Source organism: Canis lupus, chromosome 19 (genome assembly GCF_003254725.2).
Source record: "Canis lupus dingo isolate Sandy chromosome 19, ASM325472v2, whole genome shotgun sequence".
Lineage (NCBI taxonomy): Eukaryota > Metazoa > Chordata > Mammalia > Carnivora > Canidae > Canis > Canis lupus.
Genome location: NC_064261.1, coordinates 54,211,845 through 54,235,141, shown reverse-complemented (window position 1 = coordinate 54,235,141; position 23,297 = coordinate 54,211,845). Strand labels below are relative to the sequence as shown.

The following is a 23,297-nucleotide window of genomic DNA, read 5'->3' as shown; positions in this document are numbered from 1 at the left end:
TGGCAGGTGCTCTGCCCCTGGTTCTCAGGGCTCGCTTGCGTCTGCTCCTTCCGGCTCTTTCCTCACCTTCCCTGAGTTGTAGGAAGAGTGAGGCAGACCTAAGGCTTGAATTATTATGGATCTTACACGGATGCATGGGGACCTCTGGCCTTGAAGCCTTTCAAGTCACACTGTTTTCAGCAATTTGAAGTTTTATGCATGATTTGGGTCATCAGACACAATCAACCCTTTAATGAGCCCCTTCCGTGTTCCCCTCTCGGGTGTCTTCAGAACTTCAAGATAATTCACGGAAAAATACCTAAATACTTTGTTTTCACTGTCTTGTGTGACATGTAATCTTTGCCTAAAGGAGTTGGAAAGCCATCTCAACCTTCTTTGATTTAGTTAAATGAGTCCTATTTGAAAGATGATTCTGACACAAAACCTCATAAATGTCACAAAAAAGTAATATCGTGGGGGTATTTAGAACAATACTTTCCTTTCTTTAGCTTTGAGTCAATATCACAACCTGATTTATGTTACAATTAGATTAGATGCAGTCAATAAACAATGGCTTTTCTTCCTTTTTTTAATTAAACTTTTATTTTTTTTTTTTAAAGATTTACTCATTTTTTTAGAGAGCACGAGTGGGAGGGGCAGAGGGAAAGGAGGGTCTTTCGTTTCTTCCCCTCGTTCTCGGCCCCTCCCGCTTGTGCTCTTTCTTCCTTTTTTTTTTTTTTTTTTTTCTTTTTAGATTTTTATTTACTTGAGAGAGAGTGCTTGAGCAGAGGGAGAGGCAGGATCCAAGGACCCCAGGAGATCATGACCTGAGGGGAAGGCAGAGGCTGAAGGACTGGGCCACCCAGCGGCTCCTCCCCTTTTCACCGTAATCTGTGCACCCCCCGTGGGGCTTGAACTCAAGACCCCGAAATCAAGAGTCACATGCTCTGATGAATGAGTCAGCCCGGCACCCTTAAACAAAAACACTTTCAAAGGCATTTGGGACTAGCCAAAGAAAGAGATTTCCATGTGTCTGTTTAAACTTCCTTTACAAATTCAAAGATCAGGGACGTTTTGTTTCTAATGGGGCAGGAAATGTTGGGTGTTGGAGAGGTAAAGTCACTCCCCGGTTCCCCTAGGGTTTCATTCTGTCACTTCTCTGATAACTGATTTGCACCAGCTCTGCTCGTGTGCTGCTGAACTTGGGACACGAGGCTAAACCATTTTAAGTGGAATATGGAAGATGTGAAGTAGTGATTTGGTAGTAGCGTAAGACTCCGACAGGGTATTTAGAAGAATACAGGAAGTTATTTGATTTCATGTGATATTTGTCTTCAGCATCTAAGATTTGACTCTTAAACACAGGGATGGTTTGTGGAAGGAAATGGTCTTTTATTTTCTCCCAACAACCCATTGTGAATGTATCAACTATAAATTGTTCTTAACCTTCTTGGGAACTACTTACCTCTGAGGACTTTACCAACCTGAATTTTTAAAAGTGGTATTTATCGCCCGTTGTGTGACTTTAATTTTAATTAAGTTATGCTCATTGTCTTAAATGTGCCTCTAACAAACTACAAAGAAACCTCGCCCGCTCCTAATACACTACTAGTTACTTAGTGGTGGTCTATGGCCACTTTACCAATTCCTGTCAGTTTTATACGCTGTTTGTTTTAAAAATGATTATAATGCTGTTTGTTAAACTTTCACAATCAAATGAAATAATGCATGACCGTGTTTTGAAAAAGATGTGAGCTATACATGTGTGAGCTAATTTATAAGCTCTGATCGTATTTCTTCTTGACATCTATCTTTCTGAAGGTACAGCCTTAATCATTTGGCTGGTTTCCAGATAGGAGGACCCGACAGTTTATCACTCTGTTGATGTCTTTCGGTATTTTTTTCAAGAGTCATTCTAGTCTTCTTGAGATACCGTGTAACTAGAACCATAAAAGTATTTCCACAGTTCTGGAGTATGGTTTTATAGAAAAGTAATTAAATGTGTTCTGCATTATTTCTAAATGCCTTTTCTATTTAAAAAATTTTAGATATTTTAAAAATGTGAATATACTGGTAGAAAATATGGTGAATTCCTGCAGCAAATGTGGTTTCTTGTTCCTTATATAAATCTTTGAAATGTTTCAACTGACAATTGCCTTTGACTAGAAAGAACAGATAAACTTTGACTAAAGTAAGACCATGACAGGACATTTGGGGCAAAGCAACGTAAGCTGCATGTATGTTGAGTTAGAAGGAATGTATTGATTATGCCCAAAATGGGGATTTTAGGACTTCGAGGCTTGTTTCCTAAAGGTATTTGTTCACATTTAGTATCCTGGAAATTACTGGAAACCAAAAATAGAAATATAATCCTGCCTGTTATAAAACCATGTTATGTCTCTACTTGGAATGTATCACTGCAGATAAGACTACAGTGATCATGGAAAGGTCAAAAAAGGGAACCCAAACTGGACAGGAGATAAAGATACATATTTTTAAAAAATAATTCTTATTTATTTTGGAGAAACAAAGACTTAAAAAGCTGCATCTTATGAAAATATAGCTGAGTACAAATATTGAGTAAATTCTGAATGCTAAAGTTAGGCTGCATCTTTTAAAGTAAAAAGAGGTAAATTTTAGGATAAATGGCGACTCCAGAGCATCTGTAAATGTGGCTATCTATTGCATTAGAGCAATATTTTAAATGTCAGTTGTGTGTTGATATTTCACCTGACTTTCCTGCCCTGCCCAGATAACTGTTCTCCTGACTGAACCTCTAAAGAGATTCATGGAGTTCAATCATCATAGGCCCAATAAACATTGTTGAATTACCAGTACAAGATGAAATTAAGTATAAATAATAATAATTTATTTACATTAAAATTTAAAAGGACAATACATTCTCATGATGAAGATTAAGTGAATATTACTTTTAAAAATAGCACAGAATGTCTATTGACACTCAGCAAAATGAATTAGTCAACAAATACTTTTTATTAAGCTCAATGTATTATTCATGGGACTTTTTTTTTTTTAATTTTTATTTATTTATGATAGTCACAGAGAGAGAAAGAGAGAGGCAGAGACATAGGCAGAGGGAGAAGCAGGCTCCATGCACCGGAAGCCCGATGTGGGATTCGATCCCGGGTCTCCAGGATCACGCCCTGGGCCAAAGGCAGGCGCCAAACCACTGCGCCACCCAGGGATCCCTTCATGGGACTTTTAAAAGTAAATAGAAAGGGTAATGTTCTTATTTATTAACTATTATTTTTTTAACTAGTCTCTCTGCCCATGGGGCTCAAATTCATGACCCTGAGATCAAAAGTCTCATGCTCCAGTGACTGAGCCAGACAGGTGCTCTGCAAGGATGATGTTTTTAATTTTGGCCAATTTAGGTGCCTGAAATTTGTTTCAAGGTTTGCCTGTAGTTTTACGGTTAAGGCCAACCCAGTTGATTCCAGGAGTGAGGCAATGTCGCCACCTACTGTGCAGGACCGGGTAATGATAATGATAAAGGGAAAAATGAATAATTTCCTAGTTTTAAAATAAATTATGAAGTAAATATTAAGGTAATTTTGGTGTGATTACATTATACCACTCTTCAGCTATATTGCCAGTAAACAGAATTACTGAGAATCAACCAATTCTGCTAGGAGTCTTATGAAGCTAGGCCTTTGTATCTATGGACTTTTAAGGTAATACACTTCCTCTCAGAATTTTTTAAAATGTGAATAGTTGACATACGTCACATTAGTGTCAGGTGTATAACGTAGTGATTTGACAGGTTTTATATTATGCTACATTCTTCACAGGTGTAGCTACCCTTTCAATTCTGAATGAGAGCCTTGCTGGATACATCAGAGTGTTCTTGGTTATAGGTTTTATTTTTTGAGCACCTTGAACACCATGCCACTCTGTTCCGGCCTGCAAAGTTTTTTTGCTGAAAAATCATTTCATGGCCTTATAGTTTTGTTTTGTTTTTTTTCTTGTAGGTGACTTTTGGTTTCTCTCTCACTGCCTTTAAGGTTTTCTTTTTATCTTTAACCTTTGACGTTTTAAGTATAATGTACTATGATGTGGAACTCCTTGGGTTCATCTTATTTGGAACTGCGCTTCTTGGATTTGGATGTCTTATTTCCTTTTCCAGGTTAGGAAAGTTTTCAGTTATTACTTCTTCAAATAAATTTTCTATATCTTCCTCTCTTTCTTCTTCTTCTGGGACCTCTATAATGTGACTCTTTGCTTTCTTAATGTTGTCCAAGAGATCTCTTATCTATCTTCATTTAAAATTCTTTAAAATTTGTTTGACAGAGAGAGAGCGCGCACAAGCAGGAGGCATGGGAGAGGGAGAAGCAGGCTCCCCACTGAGCAAGGAGCCTGAAGCAGGGCTTGATTCCAGGACCCTGGATCATGACCTGAGCTGAAGGCAGATGCTTGACCAACTGAGTCACCCAGGGGCCCAATCTATCCTCATTAAAAAAAATTATTTTCTTTTTACTGTTCAGCCTGTGTGCTTTCCATTACCCTGCCTTCCAGATCATTGATGTGCTCTGCATCCTGTAATCTACTGTTGATTTCCTCTAGTGTTTACTTCAATTATGGTATTACTCATCTCTGATTGGTTCCTTTAATAGTTTCTTTTTATTGGAAGTCTCACTGAGCTCCTTCACTCTTTTCTCCAGCCTGGGGAGTATCCTTATGATCATTACCTTAAATTCTTTATCAGGCACATTGCTTATCTCTGTTTCATTTAATTCTTTTACTGGTTTTTTTTTTCTTCTTCTTCTTCTTTCTTTTGGAGTATTCTTCTGTCTCCCCATTTTGTCTGACTTTCTGTGTTTGTTTCTTTTATTTATTTGACAGAAAGCAAGCACAAGCATGAGGAGTAAGAGGCAGAGGGAGAGGGAGAAGCAGGCCCCCCAATGAGGGACCCCCCCACCCCCACGTGGAGCCCGTTCCCAGGACACTGGGACCATGAAGTGAGCCAAAGGCGGACACTTAACTAAGCCACTCAGGCCCCCTCTGAGTTTGTTTCTATGGATTACGTAGAACGGCTACTTCTAAACTTGAAGGAATGATCTTATGTATGGTGTCCCTATGTGGGCCTGGTGAGTTTTGTTGGCTGGCCTGAGCTGTGGCTGTATATGGTAGTTATCCTTTTAAACTGTGGCTTTTTATGGGAAGAGGAGGAGAGAGAGAGAGAGAGAGAAAGAAGAAAATAACAAAAGAAAGAAGAAAGAATACAAAACCAAAAAGAACAAAAATCAAAACATGACAAATTAGAAAAATATCTCTGTCTCTGGCTGTTTGGTAGCTGTTCAGTCAGCCCTCAGTTCTTCCACAGGAGGAATCGTCCTATAATAGGTGTAATTTGGGGTAACCCATGGAGGAGCTGAGTTCTTCCTGTTGCTATCTTGGGCTGGACTCCTCAGTATCTTTCTTTAAAACACACACACATGTGCACTCATACGATTTCCTGAATTTGTGCGTCTTTTTTCTCTTCTCTGACCCTTTTAACATGACCTTTCAATATTATTGTCATTTCCATTTATCCTTTACTTTTTCATAAGCTGATTTCCAAGGTGATCTTTATTTCTACACTGTCCATACAGTTTCTCTTTTTAATTTGCTAAGGATCCAATCTATTCGATTTGTGAGTTTCATTTGAGACACATCTTTTTAATTACAATCATAATCATTACCAACACCAAATTTGTTGGGCTAACTACCCTCAATTAGGCAATTAAAATATTTTAATGCATACATAAGTACTATTGTTCTATTTAGCCAACACTTGGTATTTCTGTCTTTTGCCTATGTATTCTCTACCATTAATCAATCATTTTCATAGATGAGCCCTCCCATCTGAATATAACTCATTCGAGGGCAGTTACTATTATCATTTTCATGCCTCCCTGTCATCAACCCTTATCCCACCCCTCATATTTTGCAAATGGTAGGCACCTAATGTTTACTATATATAAACTGTGAGAAATATAATATACCTGAAAGGTACTTTTATCCATTGTGAAGGAGCGGGGAAAATAAAGTAACACAAAGAAAAGAGTAAGAATTTTATTGGCTATTTGGGCACTTCTTTGTTCTTTTCAGCCAGCTTCAGGAGAACAGTGGTTAGGACTGGAAAGCGAGAGGAAGGAAAATTAGAGAGGTAAAAGAAGTCATCAATCAAACATAGGGCTATTCAAGTGCATCTTAGCTTGGGCTGCTGTAACAAAATATCATAGATTAGGTGTTTATAAGCAACAGAAATTTATTTCTCACAGTTCTGGAGGCTGGAAGTCTGGGATCAAGGTATGGGCATGGTCAGGTTCTGGTGAGGATCCTCTTCTGGGTTACAGACTGCCAAGTTCTTGTGGTATCCTCAGATGATAAAAAGAGTGAGCTAGCTCTCTCACCTCTTCTTCTAAGGGCACTAATCTTATTCATAAGGACTCTACCCTCATGACTTATTTACTTCTCAAAGGCCCCACCTCCAACTATCATCCTATTAAGGGTTAGATTTCAAACTCTAAGTTTGGGGAGAGGGGCACAAATATTAGTTCATAATGCAGTGATTATAGTATTCTAAGTAATGGGTTAATTTGTTGGGAGGGGCACAGGATTTAAAAACCACACAGATCCTTATATTGAGCCCTTGGAGAGTTAACAACTATCACACACAATAGGTTAAAAGAACATTTTGTGCAAAATAGTGCAACGTTGGCCCTCTGTTCAATAAAAGTGGAAGTGGAAGATGGGAAGCGGAAGATGTGTGGATTGGGACCAACGGAGGAATACTTCTGCAGAAGACAGATGTTGAATCAGATCTTAAGTTTCCAGATGTGAAATGAAAAGAGGCAAAAGATGAAGTTGGGCGAAAGAAGCATGTATTTTTGGAAAGTGAAATATAATGAAGCACAAGTGCTTTTTGTTAGTAATACTAACAAAAAGCACTTCTATTTCTCCGACTGATTTTCATGGTATTGCCTAGTGCTGCTCTGTTGAATATACCAGCCACATGCCACACGTGGCTATTTAACTGAAATAAAATTTAAAATTCAGTTCTTTAAAAGCACTAGCTACATTTCAAGGGATCAATAGCCACAGGTGGCTAATGGTTACTATATTGAGGAGCGCAAATATAGGACACATCCATCATTGCAGAAAGTTCTTTTGTAAGTACTGCAATAAGTGCTATTGGGCACTTTTTATATAAGAAGCTCTCATGATTCCATTTTATCTTCATAGCAAACTTGTGAAGTGTATACTTACAGATAAGAAAACCAAAGGTTCCTAGAACTTAAGTATTTTCCCAAAATCACATAGTAAGTGGCAGGGCTGTGATTTGAAGTTTCATCTGGCTTCAAAAACTGATGCGTTATGCCATGGAAAACAAGGTTACTGGGTAAGCAAAAATGAGTTCTTTATCAGAGACAAAGACATTTTAGATTGAACTTTCTATGGCAGGAAAAATCCAGTAGGTTCTTGAGTAAGAGAAGAAAACCATAAAAATGCTGTTCAGAATAATTAAGTTGGTTTATGCTGCAGGGCTACGCTAGCCCATATAATGTCTTTAGAAGAAAAAAAGACCCTTTTTGGGAGAGATGAAGCCTTATGTGATTGTGACTCAATTAACAAAGCAGGAAGTAAATCCCAGCCTCTATGCACTCCCTACATTTGGTGCCTTTCTTCAACAGGAAGAATTGGAAGACATGGAGGAAACAATAGCCTGGGATATAATGGAAACAATGGCAGAGAGAAAGGGCGAAGGGAACAGCAAAAACGTTTTGAAAAAATAAGTGAAAAAATTAGGTTAAAAAAATTGGAATAATAGTGCAGTTACAACTTACTTTAAAGTTTCCAGTACATTGGCCCAAAACACTATGGTACCAATGCTTGAGCAGAGGGAGAAAAGACAGTCAACTTGCAGTTTTTAGTGCAGCATCTAAGGAGCTTAGGAGCTGTTACTTCCCAGAGTGGATAAAAATACAAGACCCATCTATATGTTGCCTGGAAGAGACTCCTTCCAGACCTAAAAATACCTGCAAATTGAAAGTGAGGGACAGAGATACATTTATGATGCAAATGGATGTCAAGAGAAAGCCAAGGCAGCAATACATATATCACACAAAATACACTCTATTTCTTTATTGTTTCAAGATTTTATTTAAATTCTAGTTAGCATATAGTGCAACACTGGTTTCAGGAGTAGAACTTAGTGATTCGTCACTTACATATAACACCCAGTGCTCATCACAAGTGCCCTCCTTAATTCCCATCACCCACTTAGCCCATCCCCTGTCCACCTCCCCTCCAGCAGCCCTCTGTTTACTCTCTATAGTTAAGTCTCAGAACAAAATATAGTTTAAGATGAAGACTGTAACAAGAGACAAAGAAAGACACCATATAGTAATAAAGGGGACAATCCAACAAGAAGATATAACAACCAGAAACATTTATGGACCCAGCATGGGAGCACCCAATAACCCAACTGTTAATAACAAACATAAAGGAACTAATTAATAGTAACGCAGTAATAGCAGGTGACTTTAACACCCCACTTACACTAATGGGCAGGTCATCCAAACAGAAAATCAACAAGGTACCAATGGCTTTGAATGATACACTAGACCAAATGGATTTAACAGATATATTCAGAACATTCCCATTCTAAAACAGCAGAATACTCATTAGTTTCAAGTGGACATGGAACATTCTCCAGAATAGATCACCTATTAGGCCACAAAACAAAAGTCTCAACAAATTCAAAGAGTTAAGTCATACCAGGCATATTTTCCATCCACGACACTATAAAACTAGAAATCAACCACAAGGAAAAAACTGGAAAGAGCACAAAAATATGGAGGTTAAATAAGATGCTACCAAACAATGAATGGGTCAATCAAGAAATAAAAAATTACATGGAAACACATGAAAATGAAAATACAATGATCCAAAATTTGGGGATGCAGCAAAAGCAGATTTAAGAGGGAATTTTATAGCAATACAGGCCTACCTCAAGAAGCAAAAAACAGTCTCAAATAAACAACTTAACCTTATACCTAAAGGATCTAGAAAAAGAACAATAAACAAAACACAAAAGCAGCAGAAGGAAGGAAACAATAAAGATTAGAAAAGAAATAAATGAAATAGAAATTAAAAAAAAAAACAGTGAAACTAGAAGCTGGTTCTTTGAAAAGATCAACAAAATTGATAAACTTCTAGCCAGACTCACCAAGAAAAGAGAGAGAGAGAAGACTTAAAATCGGAAATGAAAGAGGGTAAATAACAACTGACACCACAGAAATACAAAGGATTATAAGAGACTATCATGAAAAATTACATGCCAATGAATTGGACAACCTAGAATAAATGGATACATTCCTAGATATGTATAATATCCCAAAACTGAATCAGAAAAAGTAGAAAATTTGAACAGACTGACTACCAACAATGAAATTGAATCTGTAATAAAAAAAAACTCCCAACAAACAGAAGTCCAGGACCAGACAGCTTCATGGGCGAAATCTATCAAATATTTGAATAAGAAAGAAGAAACCTATTGTTTTCAAACCATTCCAAAAGAAATAGAAGAGGAAGGAAAGCTTCCAAATTCATACTATGAGGCCAGCACTGCCCTGATACCAAAGCCAGATAAAGACACCGGAAAAAAAAAAAAAAAAAAAAAAAGGGAGGGAGAGAGAGAGAGAGAGAGAGAGAGAGAGAGAGAGAGAACTACAGGCCAATAACTCTGATGAACATAGATGCAAAAATCCTCAACAAACTACTAGCAAACTGAATCCAACAATACATTAAAAAATCATTTACCACAATCAAGTGGAATTTATACATAGGACGCAAGTTTGGTTCAATATTCTCAAATCAATCAGTGTAATATACATCTCATCAATAAGAGAAAGAAAAATGATATTGATCTTTTTAAATAGAGGCAGAAAAAGCACTGGACAAAGTACATCAATTCGTGATTTATAAAAACCCTCAACAGGGGGCGCCTGGCTGGTTTAGAGTTTGTGACTCTTGATCCTGGCCTCATGAATTCAAGCCCCACATTGGGAAGTAGAGCTTACTTAAAACGAAACAAGCAAAACCCTCAAGAAAGCAGATTTAGAGGCATACTTCAACATAATAAAGGTTACATATGAAAAACCCACAGTGAACATCATACTCAATGGGGAAAAACTGAGAGCTTTCTCCTAAGGTCAGGAACAGGACAAGGATGTTCACTCTCACCACTTTTATTCATTTTTATTCAACACAGCACTGGAAGTCCTAGCCTCAGCAGTCAGACAAAACAAAACGAAAGAAAACAAAACGGTATTCAAATTGGTAAGGGAGAAGTAAAACTTTCACTATTTGTAGATGACACGATACTACATATAGAAAACCCTAAAGACTCCACCAAAAAACTAGAACTAATAAATGAATCCAGTAAAGTTGCAGGACACAAAAATCATTGTTCAGAAATCTGTTGCATTTCTATACACTAATAATGAAACGGCAGAAAGTGAAATTAAGAAAACAATCCCGTTTATAATTTCATCAAAAATAATAAAATGCCTAGGAAAAACTTTACCAAAGAAGTGAATGACATGTATTGTGAAAGCTACAAAGCAATGATGAAAAGAAACTGAAGATGACACAAAGAAATGGAAAGACATTCCACGCTTATGGATTGGAAGAACAAACGTTATTAAGATGTCTGTACTACCCAAAGCGATCTACACTTCAATGCAATTCCTATCAAAACACCAATAGCATTTCTTACAGAACTGGAACAAACAATCCTAAAATTTGTATAGAACCACAAAATACCCTGAATAGCCAAGGAAAACAGGGATCCCTGGGTGGCGCAGCAGTTTGGTGCCTGCCTTTGGCCAGGGCGCGATCCTGGAGACCCGGGATCGAATCCCACGTCGGGCTCCCGGTGCATGGAGCCTGCTTCTCCCTCTGCTTGTGTCTCTGCCTCTGTCTCTCTCTCTGTGTGACTATCATAAATAAATTAAAAAAAATTAAAAAAAAAGAAAAAGGAAAACAAAATTGGAGGTATCACAATTCCAGACTTCAAGTCATATTACAGAGCTGTAGTAATCAAAACAGTATGGTCTGGCCAAAGACAGACATATAATCAACAGAATAGAACAGAAAACCCACAAATAAACCTACAGTTGTATGATCAATCTTCAGCAAAGGAGGAGAGAACATGCAATGGGAAAAAGAGAGTCTCTTTAACACATGATATTGGGAAAACTGGGCAGTTATATGCAGAAGAATGAAACTGGACCACTTTCTTACACCATACACAAAAATAAAGTCAAAATAGACGAAAGACCTAAATGTGAGACCTGAAATCATAAAAATCCTAGAAGAGAACATAGCAGTCATTTCTCCGACAGTGGCTATAGCTACATTTTCCTAGATCTGTCTGCCGAGGCAAGGAAAACAAAAGCAAAAATAAGCTATCGGGACTACAGAATAAAAAGCTTCTGCACAGCAAAGGAAACGGTCAACAAAACTAAGAGGCAACCTACAGAATGGGAGATGTTTGGAAATGACAAATCAGTTAAAGGCCTGTATCCAAAATCTATAAACAACTTATCAAACTCTACACCCAAAGAACAAATAATCCAGGCAAGAAACGGGCAGAAGACATGAACAGATATTTCTCCAAAGAAGACCTACAAATGGCCAACAGATACATGAAAAAATGCTCAATATCACTCGGATTCAGGGAGATACAAATCAAAACCACAATGAGACACCACCTCACACCTGTCAGAATGGCTAAAACCAACAAGTCAGGAAATGACAGATGTTGGTAAGATGTGGAGAAAGGAGCCCTCTTACACTCTTGGCGAGAACGCAAACTGGTGGAGGTTCCTCGTAAAGTTAACAATAGAGCTGCCCTACGACCCAGCCACTGCACTACTGAGGATTTATCCAGAGGATACAAACATAGTGATCCGAAGGGGCACCTGCACCCCAGTGTTCACAGCAGCAACGTCCACAGCAGCCAAACTACGGAGAAGCCCAGATGTCCATCGACAGATGAATGGATAAAGACGTGGTACGTATATGCAGTGGACTATTTAGCCATTAAAAAAATGAAATCTTGGTATTTGCAATGAGGATGGAACTAGGGGATATTATGTTAAGCGAAATAAGTCAATCAGAGAAAGAAAATTATCATATGGTCTCAAATGTAAAATTTAAGGAACAAAACAGGATCATAGAGGAAGAGAGAAAAATAAAACAAGATGAAATCAGAGGAGACAAATCATAAGAGACTCTCAATCATAGAAAAGAAACTGAGGGTTGCTGGAGGGGAGGAGGTGGGCAGACAGGGTCACTGGGTGATGGGCATTAAGGGGGGGATGTGATGTAATGAGCGCTGGGTGTTATGTAAGGCTCATGAATCACTGACCTCTACCCCGAAACTAATAATACGTTATATGTTAATTGAATTTAAATTAAAAAGTACGATAATCTTGATTAGCATTAATACATGGAACTGTTGAATTACTGTTGTCCATCTGAAACTAGTATGACACTGTATGTTTTTCTTTTAAATATTTATTTATTCATGAGAGACACAGACAGAGGCATAGACACAGGCAGAGGGAGAAGCAGGCTCCATGCAGGAAGCCTGATGCAGGACTCGATCCTGGATCCCGGGGTCACACTCTGAGCCGAAGGCGGATGCTCAACCACCGAGCGACCCGGGTGTCCCTGAAACACTGTATGTTAACTACGCTGGAATTAAAATCTAAAAAAACTTAAAAAAGAAATTGTCTCTCTCATCCACATGACAAGGGGGAAAAAGCTGAACTGTAAATCAGCAATTCTTAGATCCATCGGAGAACTGAGGTCTCAGGGCAAACGGCGGGCCCCCAAATTGGAGACAGACGGGCAGTTATAAAGGATCACAACTTGCTGGAGTAGGAAAAGCTAATCCGCAACTGGCAACTGCTACAAGCTCAGTGTGAACAAAGCTGAGGGTTAAAAATTTAGGAGGGAACCTGGCAACGGGACAACATCCTTTTTGAGTGTTACCTCCGGGAGGGCTGCGGTGTTCTCACAGTGGAGATCTCAGAAAATCTCTTGGTGCTTCTGGCTGGGGGAGGGGAAACGGAGCTGTTCTGAGATAAGCCTGACCCCAAGAGAAACTGACCGGAGGAGAGCTTACGAACTGGGGGTTCTATGGAGGGGGAAGGGGACCACCCAACCCCTTGCAGGCTTCCTGGCTCACCTAGAGGGGGACAGGCAAGCCTGTAAGCAGGTGTGCTGGGGCTGGGCCGGCCGAGCCGGAGGTACAAGCTCAAGGACGGCGGAGACCTGACCACAGGGCTACAGGGAGCTTCGGTGTAGCTCGACAGTGCAGAGAACCACATGCCTGACCTCACTTAAGTCTCTCCGGGGCTCCTGGGTGGCTTAGTTGGTTACGCATCTGTCACGTCATGTCCTGGCGAATCAATAAATGAGGGGCTAGTCTCGGGGAACTCTGACACAACTAGGTTGGATCTGGAGGGGGAAGAAAGAGGACACTGATGTACACATTGGTAAGATCCAAATAAAGTCTGGAGTTTACTGAATGACAATAAGCCAGTGTTGGTTTCTTAGCTTTAACAAAGTCTCGTGGAACTCTAAGATCTTACTTAACAATGGGAGAAACGGGGTAAAGGGTAAGTGAGAATTCTCTGTACTATTTTTTTTTTTTAAAGATTATTTATTCAGAGACACAGAGAGAGAGAGAGAGAGAGGCAGAGACACAGGCAGAGGGAGAAGCAGGCTCCATGCAGGGAGCCTGACATGGGACTCGATCCTGGGTCTCCAGGATCACGCCCTGGACTGAAGGCGGCGCTAAACCGCTGTGCCACTGGGGCTGCCCTCTGTACTTTTTTTTTATGTTAACTTTTTTTGTAAATCTAAAATCATTCCAAAAGAAGAAAACTATTAAAAAAATAACCCAAATAAACTGCTTTGGAGATTCATAAAAAACAATATACCACTCATCAGAGAGACAGAATTATCTAAACTGAAACAGAGAAAAAGAGAGAACGAGAGAGAGAGAGAGAGAGAGAATTCGTAAAGCACTTGATTTATTAGCCACTGTAGCCACAGGGGCAGATTATATTCTTAAGAAAACAAACCAAACTCGGGTCCCTTTGAAGACCATGCAAAGGTCTCACCAAGACGCTAGATGCACGGACCATCTCCAGTGTTTCTAGACTGGTGACTAGGGTCACCTTCCCTCGTGGCCTTCCTGGGGGTTAGCACCGTCCCTGTGACAGGAGCTCTAAAGGGGTGATCCCACAGAAAAATGTAAAAGTTGCATTTCTTTCTTTTTTTTTTTTTTTTTTAAAGATTTTATTTATTTATCCATGACAGAGAGGGGGCGCAAGTCAGAGACGCAGGCAGAGGGAGAAGCAGGCTCCATGCAGGGAGCCCGATGCCTGACTCGATCCTGGGACCCGGGGTCACGCCCTGGGCCGAAGGCAGGTGCCAAACCGCTGAGTTACCTGGGCTGCCCCCCAGAAAGCTGCATTTCTTTACACGCCAGGGCTTCTGGATCTGCCGCTGACGCATGTTTTTAATTCTTCAATGACTTCATTAGGTGAAGGTGCGTGAACAGTCTGAGCATCCTTCTTTAAGTCTGGCTCCCAGCGACTCCTGGGGTTTCTGCTAATGAGCGGCGCTCACCCAGGGACTGAGAACACGCGGGGGCAGGTCAACACCGGAGTCTTGAGCGTGGTCGGCCCAAGCTGAGGTGCATCCTTAACACGTGGGTGCTGGGGATCCCTGGGGGGGGCTCAGCGTCTGCCTTCGGCCCAGGGCGTGACGCCGGGGTCCCAGGATCGAGTCCCGCGTCGGGCTCCCTGCATGGAGCCTGCTTCTCCCTCTGCCTGGGTCTTTGCTTCTCTTTCTGTCTCTCTCATGAATAAATAAATCAAATTAAATCGATCGATCAATCAATCAATCAATCAATCAATCGTGAGTGCTTCCCGTTCCGAAGGCCGGTTGGCCCCTAGTCGGGCTCCTGCAGCGGCTCAGCGCTGCAAGGACCTCGACGCCCGCCGGGCCGCTCCCTCCCGCGCCTCGGGCACGGTGACGTCAGATCACTACTACGTCACTGTGACGCTCAACACCGCTAAACGAGTATTTAGGGCCTTGGATGCCAGCGCTAAGCTGTCCCAGATTTACCTTGGGGAGGGTGTGCGCGCACCGCGGGCAGCGGCAGACGCGGACGGGGACCGGGACGGGGACGCGGACGGGGACGGGTACGGGGACGCGGACGCGGACGGGGACCGGGACGGGGACGCGGACGGGCCGTCCCGAGCGGACCCGCAGCAGGTGAGGCCGTCGAGGTCCGTCGCTCACCTGCGGGTGCGGCCGACGCCCCGGAGCATCCCGGCCCCTCGGGGCCCTTCCCAGGCCTTCCGCCGGCCCGACACAAGGCGACTCCGCGTGGGCCGTGTCCGGACACCGGGTGCCCGCTCCCGGGAGCCCTTAACGAAACACACGCTGTATTTAGTTGTTCCTGACACCCGGGCCGAGGGAGGGGCAGGCCCCGCGGGGGCCCGGCGCGGGCTGGATCCCGGGGTCACGCCCTGGGCACGGCAGGCGCCCCGCCCCCCGGGCCCGTCTACACCCGAGGCTGTAAACCGGCTTTGTCTGACCCGCGGCTAAGCTGTCGCAAATAACCCTTTGACATCAAGGGACGACCGGGAGACCCCGAGTTCCAGCAGAGCCGGGCGCACCGCGCTCCGCGGGCCGCTCGGCTGCTCCGGGTGCCGAGGACGCAGCAGCGGCCGAACCCGGGCGCCGAGGCCGCGCCCCGAGGAGGCGGCGCCGGGGAACGTAAGAACCACGGAAGCTACGTAACTACGTAACAGCACGCGGGGGCGTGGCCGGCGCGGGGGCGTGGCCGGGAAAGCGCACCTGCACGTCGTCCGCCTGACCCGGGGACCCGGTCTGCGCGGGAGCAGCGGCCCGACGGTCCGCAACCTGGGGGCGGCGGCGCGCGGCGGGACAGCGCGAAGGGCGGGAGAGCCGGGGCGGCCCCGCGCGGCCGGCGCCTCCGGGGCTCTGCGAGCGCCCAAGTCTCGCGCGACCTCGTCCGGCCCCCGAAGGCCCCCTGCTCCGAGGCCGGCCGGGGTCCTAGCGATGGGGAGGTGGCCGCGGCGGCCGCCTGCGCGCCCTGGCGGAGCCCGGGGAGGGGCCGCCGCCTCTTCCCGGGAGGCGGGGGCGCCGGGGGCGCTCGGAGGGTCCGCGGGCCGGCGGGCGCTGCTCCCGCGAGGGGGCGCGGGCCGGAGCGCAGGCCCGGGGCTGGCCCGTCAGGCGGGCGCCGGGCCGCTGCGGGGCGGAAGTGCGCGGCGGAAGTGCGCGGCGGAAGTGCGCGGCGGGGGCGGAGCCGGAGCGGGGGCCGGAGCCGAGCCGAGCCGTCTAGGAAGCGGCGGCCGCGGCCACCCCGCCCGGAGCAGGCGCCGCGCCTCGGCCGGACCGCGGAGGCTCGGGGTCGGGTCGGGGCCGCGCCCGGGCGGCGGCAGGATGCCCCTGTTCGCGGCCAACCCCTTCGAGCAGGACGTGGGTAGGTGGCGGGCGCGGCTGCCGGAGGCCTGGGTCCCGGCCTGGGCCCGGGATAAGTCACTAAAACCTTTCGACGACGACGACGACGGGGGGGGGGGGGGGGGGGCTGCGAGCGCCTCGTCCGCCCCGTGGAGGGAGCCGCGGACCGTCGGGCTCTCGGGACTTGAATCCGCTTTTCCTCTGTAAACAGCCCCGCGGGAGGATCAAGTGGCGGGAGCGGTTGTCACTCGGGGCGCCGGGACCCGGGAGTGCGCTCGCCTGCGGTCGTGGCCCGTTCATTGCCCTTTGGGACTCACTCGCGTGCTTAGCACCATTCCCGGCTGCTTTTTTTTTTTTCTCTTTTTTTTTTCTCTTTTTTTTTGGGGGGGGGCGCGTCGTGTCATTCTTGTGTTGGCCTCGTCGTTCAGTGCGCGAGCCTCGGATGGTCCCGGCGCAGCTGTCGAGCTGACCCCGGGGTCCGCGGTCTCGGGCCCGGCAGGAGGCGGGGCGCGGGGCGCAGGGCGGCGGGCCCGGAGCCGCAGGCCGTGCACATCCCGTCCTCCCCGGAGGGCCCACGGGGGTCCCGGCGCAGGCTTCCTCTGCAAGGTGACGTCCTCCTCTCGCTCTTTCCTCAGTGGAGACACAGAGACGCAGAGACGCAGGCGGAGGGAGCAGCAGGCTCCGCGCGGGGCCCCGACGCAGGACTCGATCCCAGGACCCCGGGGTCACGCCCTGGGCCGCGGGCACACGCGCGCCCCCGAGCCCCCGGCCGCCCCTAGCCGGGCTGCCCGCACGGAGGAGCCGCGCCCGCCGTGTGTATGAGGAGGTCACCCCGCGACTAAGGGGGGTGGGGCTGAGGCCACGTTGCGCTCCCGCAGTCTCGCTGGCGGCCGAGCGCTGCTGCCTGACGTCACCGCGCGGGGAAGAGGCCCCCGCCTCGGCCCCGGGGAAACGCGGTGCTGGGCCCGTGTCCGCAGACGCGTCGCACCTGGTGCTGGCCCGTGAGGGGCGGGGGACCCCGGCAGGTGCGTCTCTCTGCTGGGAGTCCGATCCTGCAAACCCCGGAGGGTGCGCTAGCCCTGGCGGCGTCAGAGCTCCTTAAATATATATACATACGTCTTTTTAAAGATTTTATTTATTTATTCAGAGAGACAGAGAGGCAGAGGGAGAAGCAGGCTCCATCCCCGGGCTCCAGGATCACACCCTGGGCTGAAGGCGGGCGCTCAACCGCTGGGCCACCCGGGCTGTCCAAATATTGTATTTGATTTCTTCAAATCTGGATTTTTGTTGTGCTGGATAAAATTCCTTTCAAGCGCTCGGTCAAAAAAAAAAAAAAAGGAAAATATATCCACACACGTCCCGCCGTCCTCTACCTCCAGGTGTGAGAGTGGCCTGCCGGGTTCTTGCGGGGTTCTTGCGGGGCAGCCGTGCCCAGAGGTGTCCAAGAGGAGGGCGTCCCTCCGAGGGAGGAGCCACAGCAGGAAGATGGAGCGATATTGTTAAAGGGAAGGTGGCACTTCCTTATGTTCTACACCAATTTTTCCAGTCTTACCGCGTTGCCTCCCAAGTCAGGACTTGTTCTCTCCCCAACTCTAGTTCTGGCACATCATTTTTCTCCCCCACTCAAGCCAGGTAACCTTTTATTTATTTATTTATTTTGTTCGCTTTCTGCCTTTGTGCCGTTTTCAATTTACTGATAGATAGCCTTTCTCTTTTTTTCAACGACCTTGGTATTGCCTTCCTAACAGTTTATGTCCCACAAAGCTGAGCTCCAATTCTACCTCCGTAAATGACACAGTGGACTGAAGTGGGCACTTTTATCTTGAAAGGAGACTTTGGGGGATCCCTGGGTGGCTCAGCGGCTTAGCGCCACCTTCGGCCCAGGGCGCATGACCCCTGGGTCTCAGGATCGAGTCCCACGTCGGGCTCCCCACATGGAGCCTGCTTCTCCCTCTGCCTGTGTCCCTGCCTCTCTCTCTCTCTCTCTGTTCTCTCATGAATAAGTGATTAAAATCTTTTAAAAAAAATGAAAGGAGGCTTTTTTTTTTAAAGATTTTATTTATTTGAGAGTGAAAGAGCTTGAGTGGGGGCTGGGAGGGGGGAGGTTAGAGGGAGAGGGAGAAGCAGACTCCCCACAGAACAGGGCACCCAGCTCGGGGCTCAATCCCTGGACCCCAGGGTCATGACCAGAGCAGGAGGCAGATTCTTAAATGACTGAACCACCCAGATGCCCCTAGACTTTTTTTTTTTTTTAAGATATATATTTATATATTTGAGAGAGAGAGAGCGCACACACATGGGAGAGCAGTGCTGGGGGTTGAGAGGGCGGAGGAGCAGGCGAAGAGAGAGAGAACTCAAAGCAGGCTCCATACCCAGTGCAGAGCCAAGCCGGGGGGCTCGATCTCACAACCTGGGGATCATGGCCTGAGCTGAAATCAAGGGTTGGAGGCTTAACCAGCTGAGCCACCCAGGCGCCCCCGAAAGGAGACTTTTTAAGTGAAATCTGAATTTCCAGGCCTTTGGTCCTGGAATTTTTTCTCCAGTGAAATTTTATCAAATGCTTACTAGCCACATCTTGCTGGCTCAGTCTGGAGTGTGCGACTCTTGATCTAGGTCCTGAGTCTAAACCTAGGGTGGGTGTAGAGCTTACTTGAAGCAAGCACGTGCATGTGCACACACACACCTAAATAAAAAGTAAAACGCTTACATAAAAATACTGATAGCGCTCCTACAATACAATTTACTTAATATGTTCAGGTTTATAACATTTACATACTTGTTTTTTATTTTTTTATTTTTTTTTTACATTTACATACTTGTTAAGGCAGATCTTGAACGCAATGAGGTTGATATAATCTTTGCAAAAAATTACAATTAAATTTTTTGGTTATGGATGAGAAAGATCACTTTAACAGCTAATTTCTGTATTTTGTTTACAGCCTTAGGCCTTCAGATACTTAAAATTCTTAATTGATGTATTTTAGCATAAAGTACAGGATGTGACACACAGGCCTTTTACTGTCAGCCAGCTCTGTCAAGCCTAATATCTGGCCATATTTTTTTTTTTAAGAAAACATTCAAGACAGAGTTGAGATTTTTTTATTTTAAGAAAACATTCAAGACAGAGTTGAGATTCTTTGGTATACTTAGCAGCTACCTAATCCTATTTTTTCCTCCTTTCTCAGATTTAAACACTCTCCAAAAAGATATGAGTGTATTTTATAAATGATACACACACATATATACGGGGTATTGTTTTGCCTGCTTTTAAACTTCCTAAAAATAGTGTCATTGTCATTTGTATATTGTCACTCACCATTTTGTGAATTATTGCTGATATTTGTAGCTCTAGTTCATTAATTTTAACACTTGTGTGGTATTCCACTGTATGAATATACAGTCTCCTGTTGATGGGCATGAAGTTTTTGCCAGGTTTTTGCCACAGACAACAGTGCAGTGGATGTTTTTAGTGATATTTTAGTTTATGTGAGAGATTCTCTAGGGATTGTATCTTGAAGGAGAATTCCTTATTTAAAGATAGTGCAAACTTGCAAAATATTAGTGCAGAACTGCCTTTCCAAGTGCTTGTGGGGAATTTTACTCCCACCAGCAGTGGCAGTGAGGTTCATTCTTGTTCCACATTCTTAGGAACACTGGGTATTATATTTTTAGATCTCTGCCAGTTTGATGGGAGTGAAATAGGGCAGTGTTTTCATTTCAACTTCATTGCTAGTAAAATGGAGCATCTTCTCATTTCTTGGCTAATCTCTTTTCTTTTTCTGAATTTACCCGGTTGTTAATTTTACTTATTCTATTGGATTATTTTGTTTTACTGAGTTTTAGAGTTCCATGTATGTACGTCCTTTGTTGCTTTTTACTTCCTGATGTCTGTTATTAAGAAAATTTAAGTTTTATTTTTAAAAATTTTTATTATTATTATTTTATTTATGATAGTCACACAGAGAGAGAGAGAGAGAGGCAGATACACAGGCAGAGGGAGAAGCAGGCTCCATGCACCGGGAGCCCGACGTGGGATTCGATCCCGGGTCTCCAGGATCGTGCCCTGGGCCAAAGGCAGGCGCCAAACCGCTGCGCCACCCAGGGATCCCGAAAATTTAAGTTTTAAATCGTTGGTACTGTCTCCCTTGATTTCATTTTTCTTGTTTGAAGAAAGCCTTCTCTACCCTGAGGTTATAACGATCTTGCCATATTTTTTTCTGAAGGTTTTTTAGAGTTTTGATTTTCACAGGTAGGTCTTTCATCTACCAGGACTTGATCTTTGTGTAGGATCTGAGGAGGAATTTGATTGGATAATCAGCTGTAGTAGATAATAATCTATTGTCTGATCACTACTGAATCGTCTGTCCTTCCCCCTGATTCTGAGACACTCTCCTCCATATAGTACATTTCTTATATGAGAACCATGTCCCTGCTTGGTCCTTCTACACTGTTCTCTGTTCTGCCACCAGTAACCACAGTGAAATGTCGGCGTCCTTGGGCAAGTTCCCCTGTCTTGTTTCTCTTCATTTTCATAGTCTTAGCTGGTTTTGGACTTAGTTCTTTCATATGGTTTTATGATCAGGGTAGTATAATCATAAAAAGGAATATTGTTTATGCTCTTTTAGCATTTAAGAGAAAAGGCATTTTAATTTATATTTTTGTTTCATGTGAATTGATGATGTTGATAATTAAAAATAGATATTTTTATTCCTTATAATTAGTTCTAAGCTTATTTCGATTATAGTTTGAAAGTAAGGCAAGAGGGTGAGGTTTTTTCTACAAGTAAATATGCAACATAATACTATAGCAGTGTTCTTTGGTAGATGTGTCTTTATGCTGCGTTTTTTGTTTAAATGAAAGAACTTTAAAGGTATGTTGAGTGTTGGGACGCCCGGGTGGCTCAAATGGTTGAGCATCTGTCTTCAGCCCAGAGCGTTATCCTGGGGACTCGGGATCTAGTCCCACGTTGGGCTCCCTGCATGGAGCCAGTTCTCCCTGTGCCTGTGTCTCTGCCTCTCTCTGCGTGTCATTCATGAATAAATAAAGAAAATCTTAAAAATAAAAAGAAAAAAGTGTTTTGAGTGTTAAAAGACTAGACCTTGTTGGTAGTATATTCTATAGAATTCCAAACTCCAGAAACTTGACAACTGATAATTCAATAATCAGTTACCTAGATATCAAAATAAAACTTAAGGATATGTAATTTTTTGGAAATCACCTGTTATGTTTTTTTTTTCTTTCCTTGGTTGCTTTGTGTCCCCCAGATCTAACCTTTTCCCTCCCCGCCCCTTTTGGTTTTTCACTTTGTCTTTTACAAAGTTTTTTTTTTTTTTTTTTTTTTTAAGATTTTATTTATTCGTTTGAGAGAGAGGGCACAAGTTGGGGAGAGGGGCAGGCAGACTTCCTGCTGAGCAGGGAGCCTGATTTGGGGCTCAATCCCGGGACTCCCAGGATGCCGAGATCACGACCAAAGCCCACCACCCAGGCCAAAGGCAAACACTCAACCTGCACCCCTGTCTTTTATAAAATTTTAAAAAATATTTTTGCTCATAGTCTTCTTTCCTATTTCAGTTATCTGTCAATCAGCAACATTTGTTAAATCCCAGTGGTGAGAATATTGTTTCTAGGAACCTGAGACATTTTGGTATTGGTCATCCTTTTATCCTTTCCTTTTTAGGACTCAAGTTCACATTGGCTTATTGGCATATTCAGGTCTTCTTTTGGAATAACAAATCTTGCTCCCATCTTTCAGACTACCCTTAATATTATTTTTTAAATTTTACTTAAATTCTAGTCATTAGCCTACAGTGCAGTATTGGTTTCAGTAGTAGAATTCAGTGACTCATGACTTACATACCACGTGCAGTGCTCGTCACAAGGGCACTCCTTAATGCCCATCACTCATCTAGGCCATCCGCCACCCACCTCCCTACATCAATCTTCAGCTCGTCCTCTGTAGTTAAGAGTCTCTTATGGTTTGTTTCCCCCTTTTCCCCTCTTTCCATATGCTCATCTCTTTTGTTTCTGAAAGTCCACATATGAGTGAAATCATATATTTGTCTTTCTAACATTTTTTTAATGGACCTATAACTGCTGATACCTGAAGGATAAGTACCTCTCCTATGACACTCTGTGGAACATTTAATATTTCTTTACCACTGAGACTTGTTTGTGACAGCTATCACTGTCCCATTCAAGGAAGATTTTCTTTAGTTTCTTCTAATTTTTTTAAAAAGATTTTATTTATTTATTCATGAGAGACAGAGAGAGGCAGAGACACAGGCAGAGGGAGAAGCAGGGAGGTTGATGCGGGACTTGATCCCAGGACCCCAGGACCATGTCCTGAACCAAAGGTAGACACTTGGCTGCTGAGCCCCCCAGGCACCTCCCTTTTGCCTTTTTTTTTCTTTTGCCTTTTTAATAGATGGTTTACAGTGTTACAAGGCAGTAAAATATGATTTTGGTGTGGTTTTTCCCCTCCTTCCTAACTGTCCTCCGCGCCCCGCCAAAATACTAGTGGTGATTTGTGAAATCAAAAGTGTCAGTCTTGGGATCCCTGGGTGGCTCGGTGGTTGAGTGTCTGCCTTCAGCCCGGGGCGTGACCCTGGGGACCCGGAATCGAGTCCCACGTCCGGCTCCTTGCATGGAGCCTGCTTCTCCCTCTGCCTATGTCTCTGCCTTTCTCTGTGTCTCCTATGAATAAATACATAAAAATTTAAAAAAATGTCAGTCAC

At 44.2% G+C, this 23,297-nt stretch overlaps 1 protein-coding gene and 1 long non-coding RNA gene across 4 annotated transcripts in view; one reads left to right on the top strand and one right to left on the bottom strand.

Moving 5' to 3' along the window:
• Positions 1-3,946: 3,946 nt before the first annotated feature.
• On the bottom strand, positions 3,947-15,947 carry LOC125753004 (uncharacterized). Its single transcript, XR_007403791.1, has 2 exons — positions 15,675-15,947; positions 3,947-15,503 (listed from the first exon to the last, which is right to left on the bottom strand). It is a non-coding gene; the product is annotated as an uncharacterized LOC125753004 (long non-coding RNA).
• Positions 15,948-16,005: 58 nt separating this feature from the next.
• Positions 16,006-23,297, top strand: part of STAM2 (signal transducing adaptor molecule 2) — a 44,572-nt gene continuing 37,280 nt past the window's right edge. For 2 of the 3 annotated variants that reach the window (XM_035702144.2, XM_025468977.3), the window contains exon 1: positions 16,006-16,585. In XM_035702144.2, coding sequence (XP_035558037.2) covers positions 16,162-16,585 — 424 coding nt within the window. In that variant the 5' untranslated portion in view covers positions 16,006-16,161. Of the gene's footprint in view, positions 16,586-17,973; positions 18,196-23,297 lie in introns of those variants that run through there. The other variant, XM_025468975.3, reaches the window with a different exon arrangement.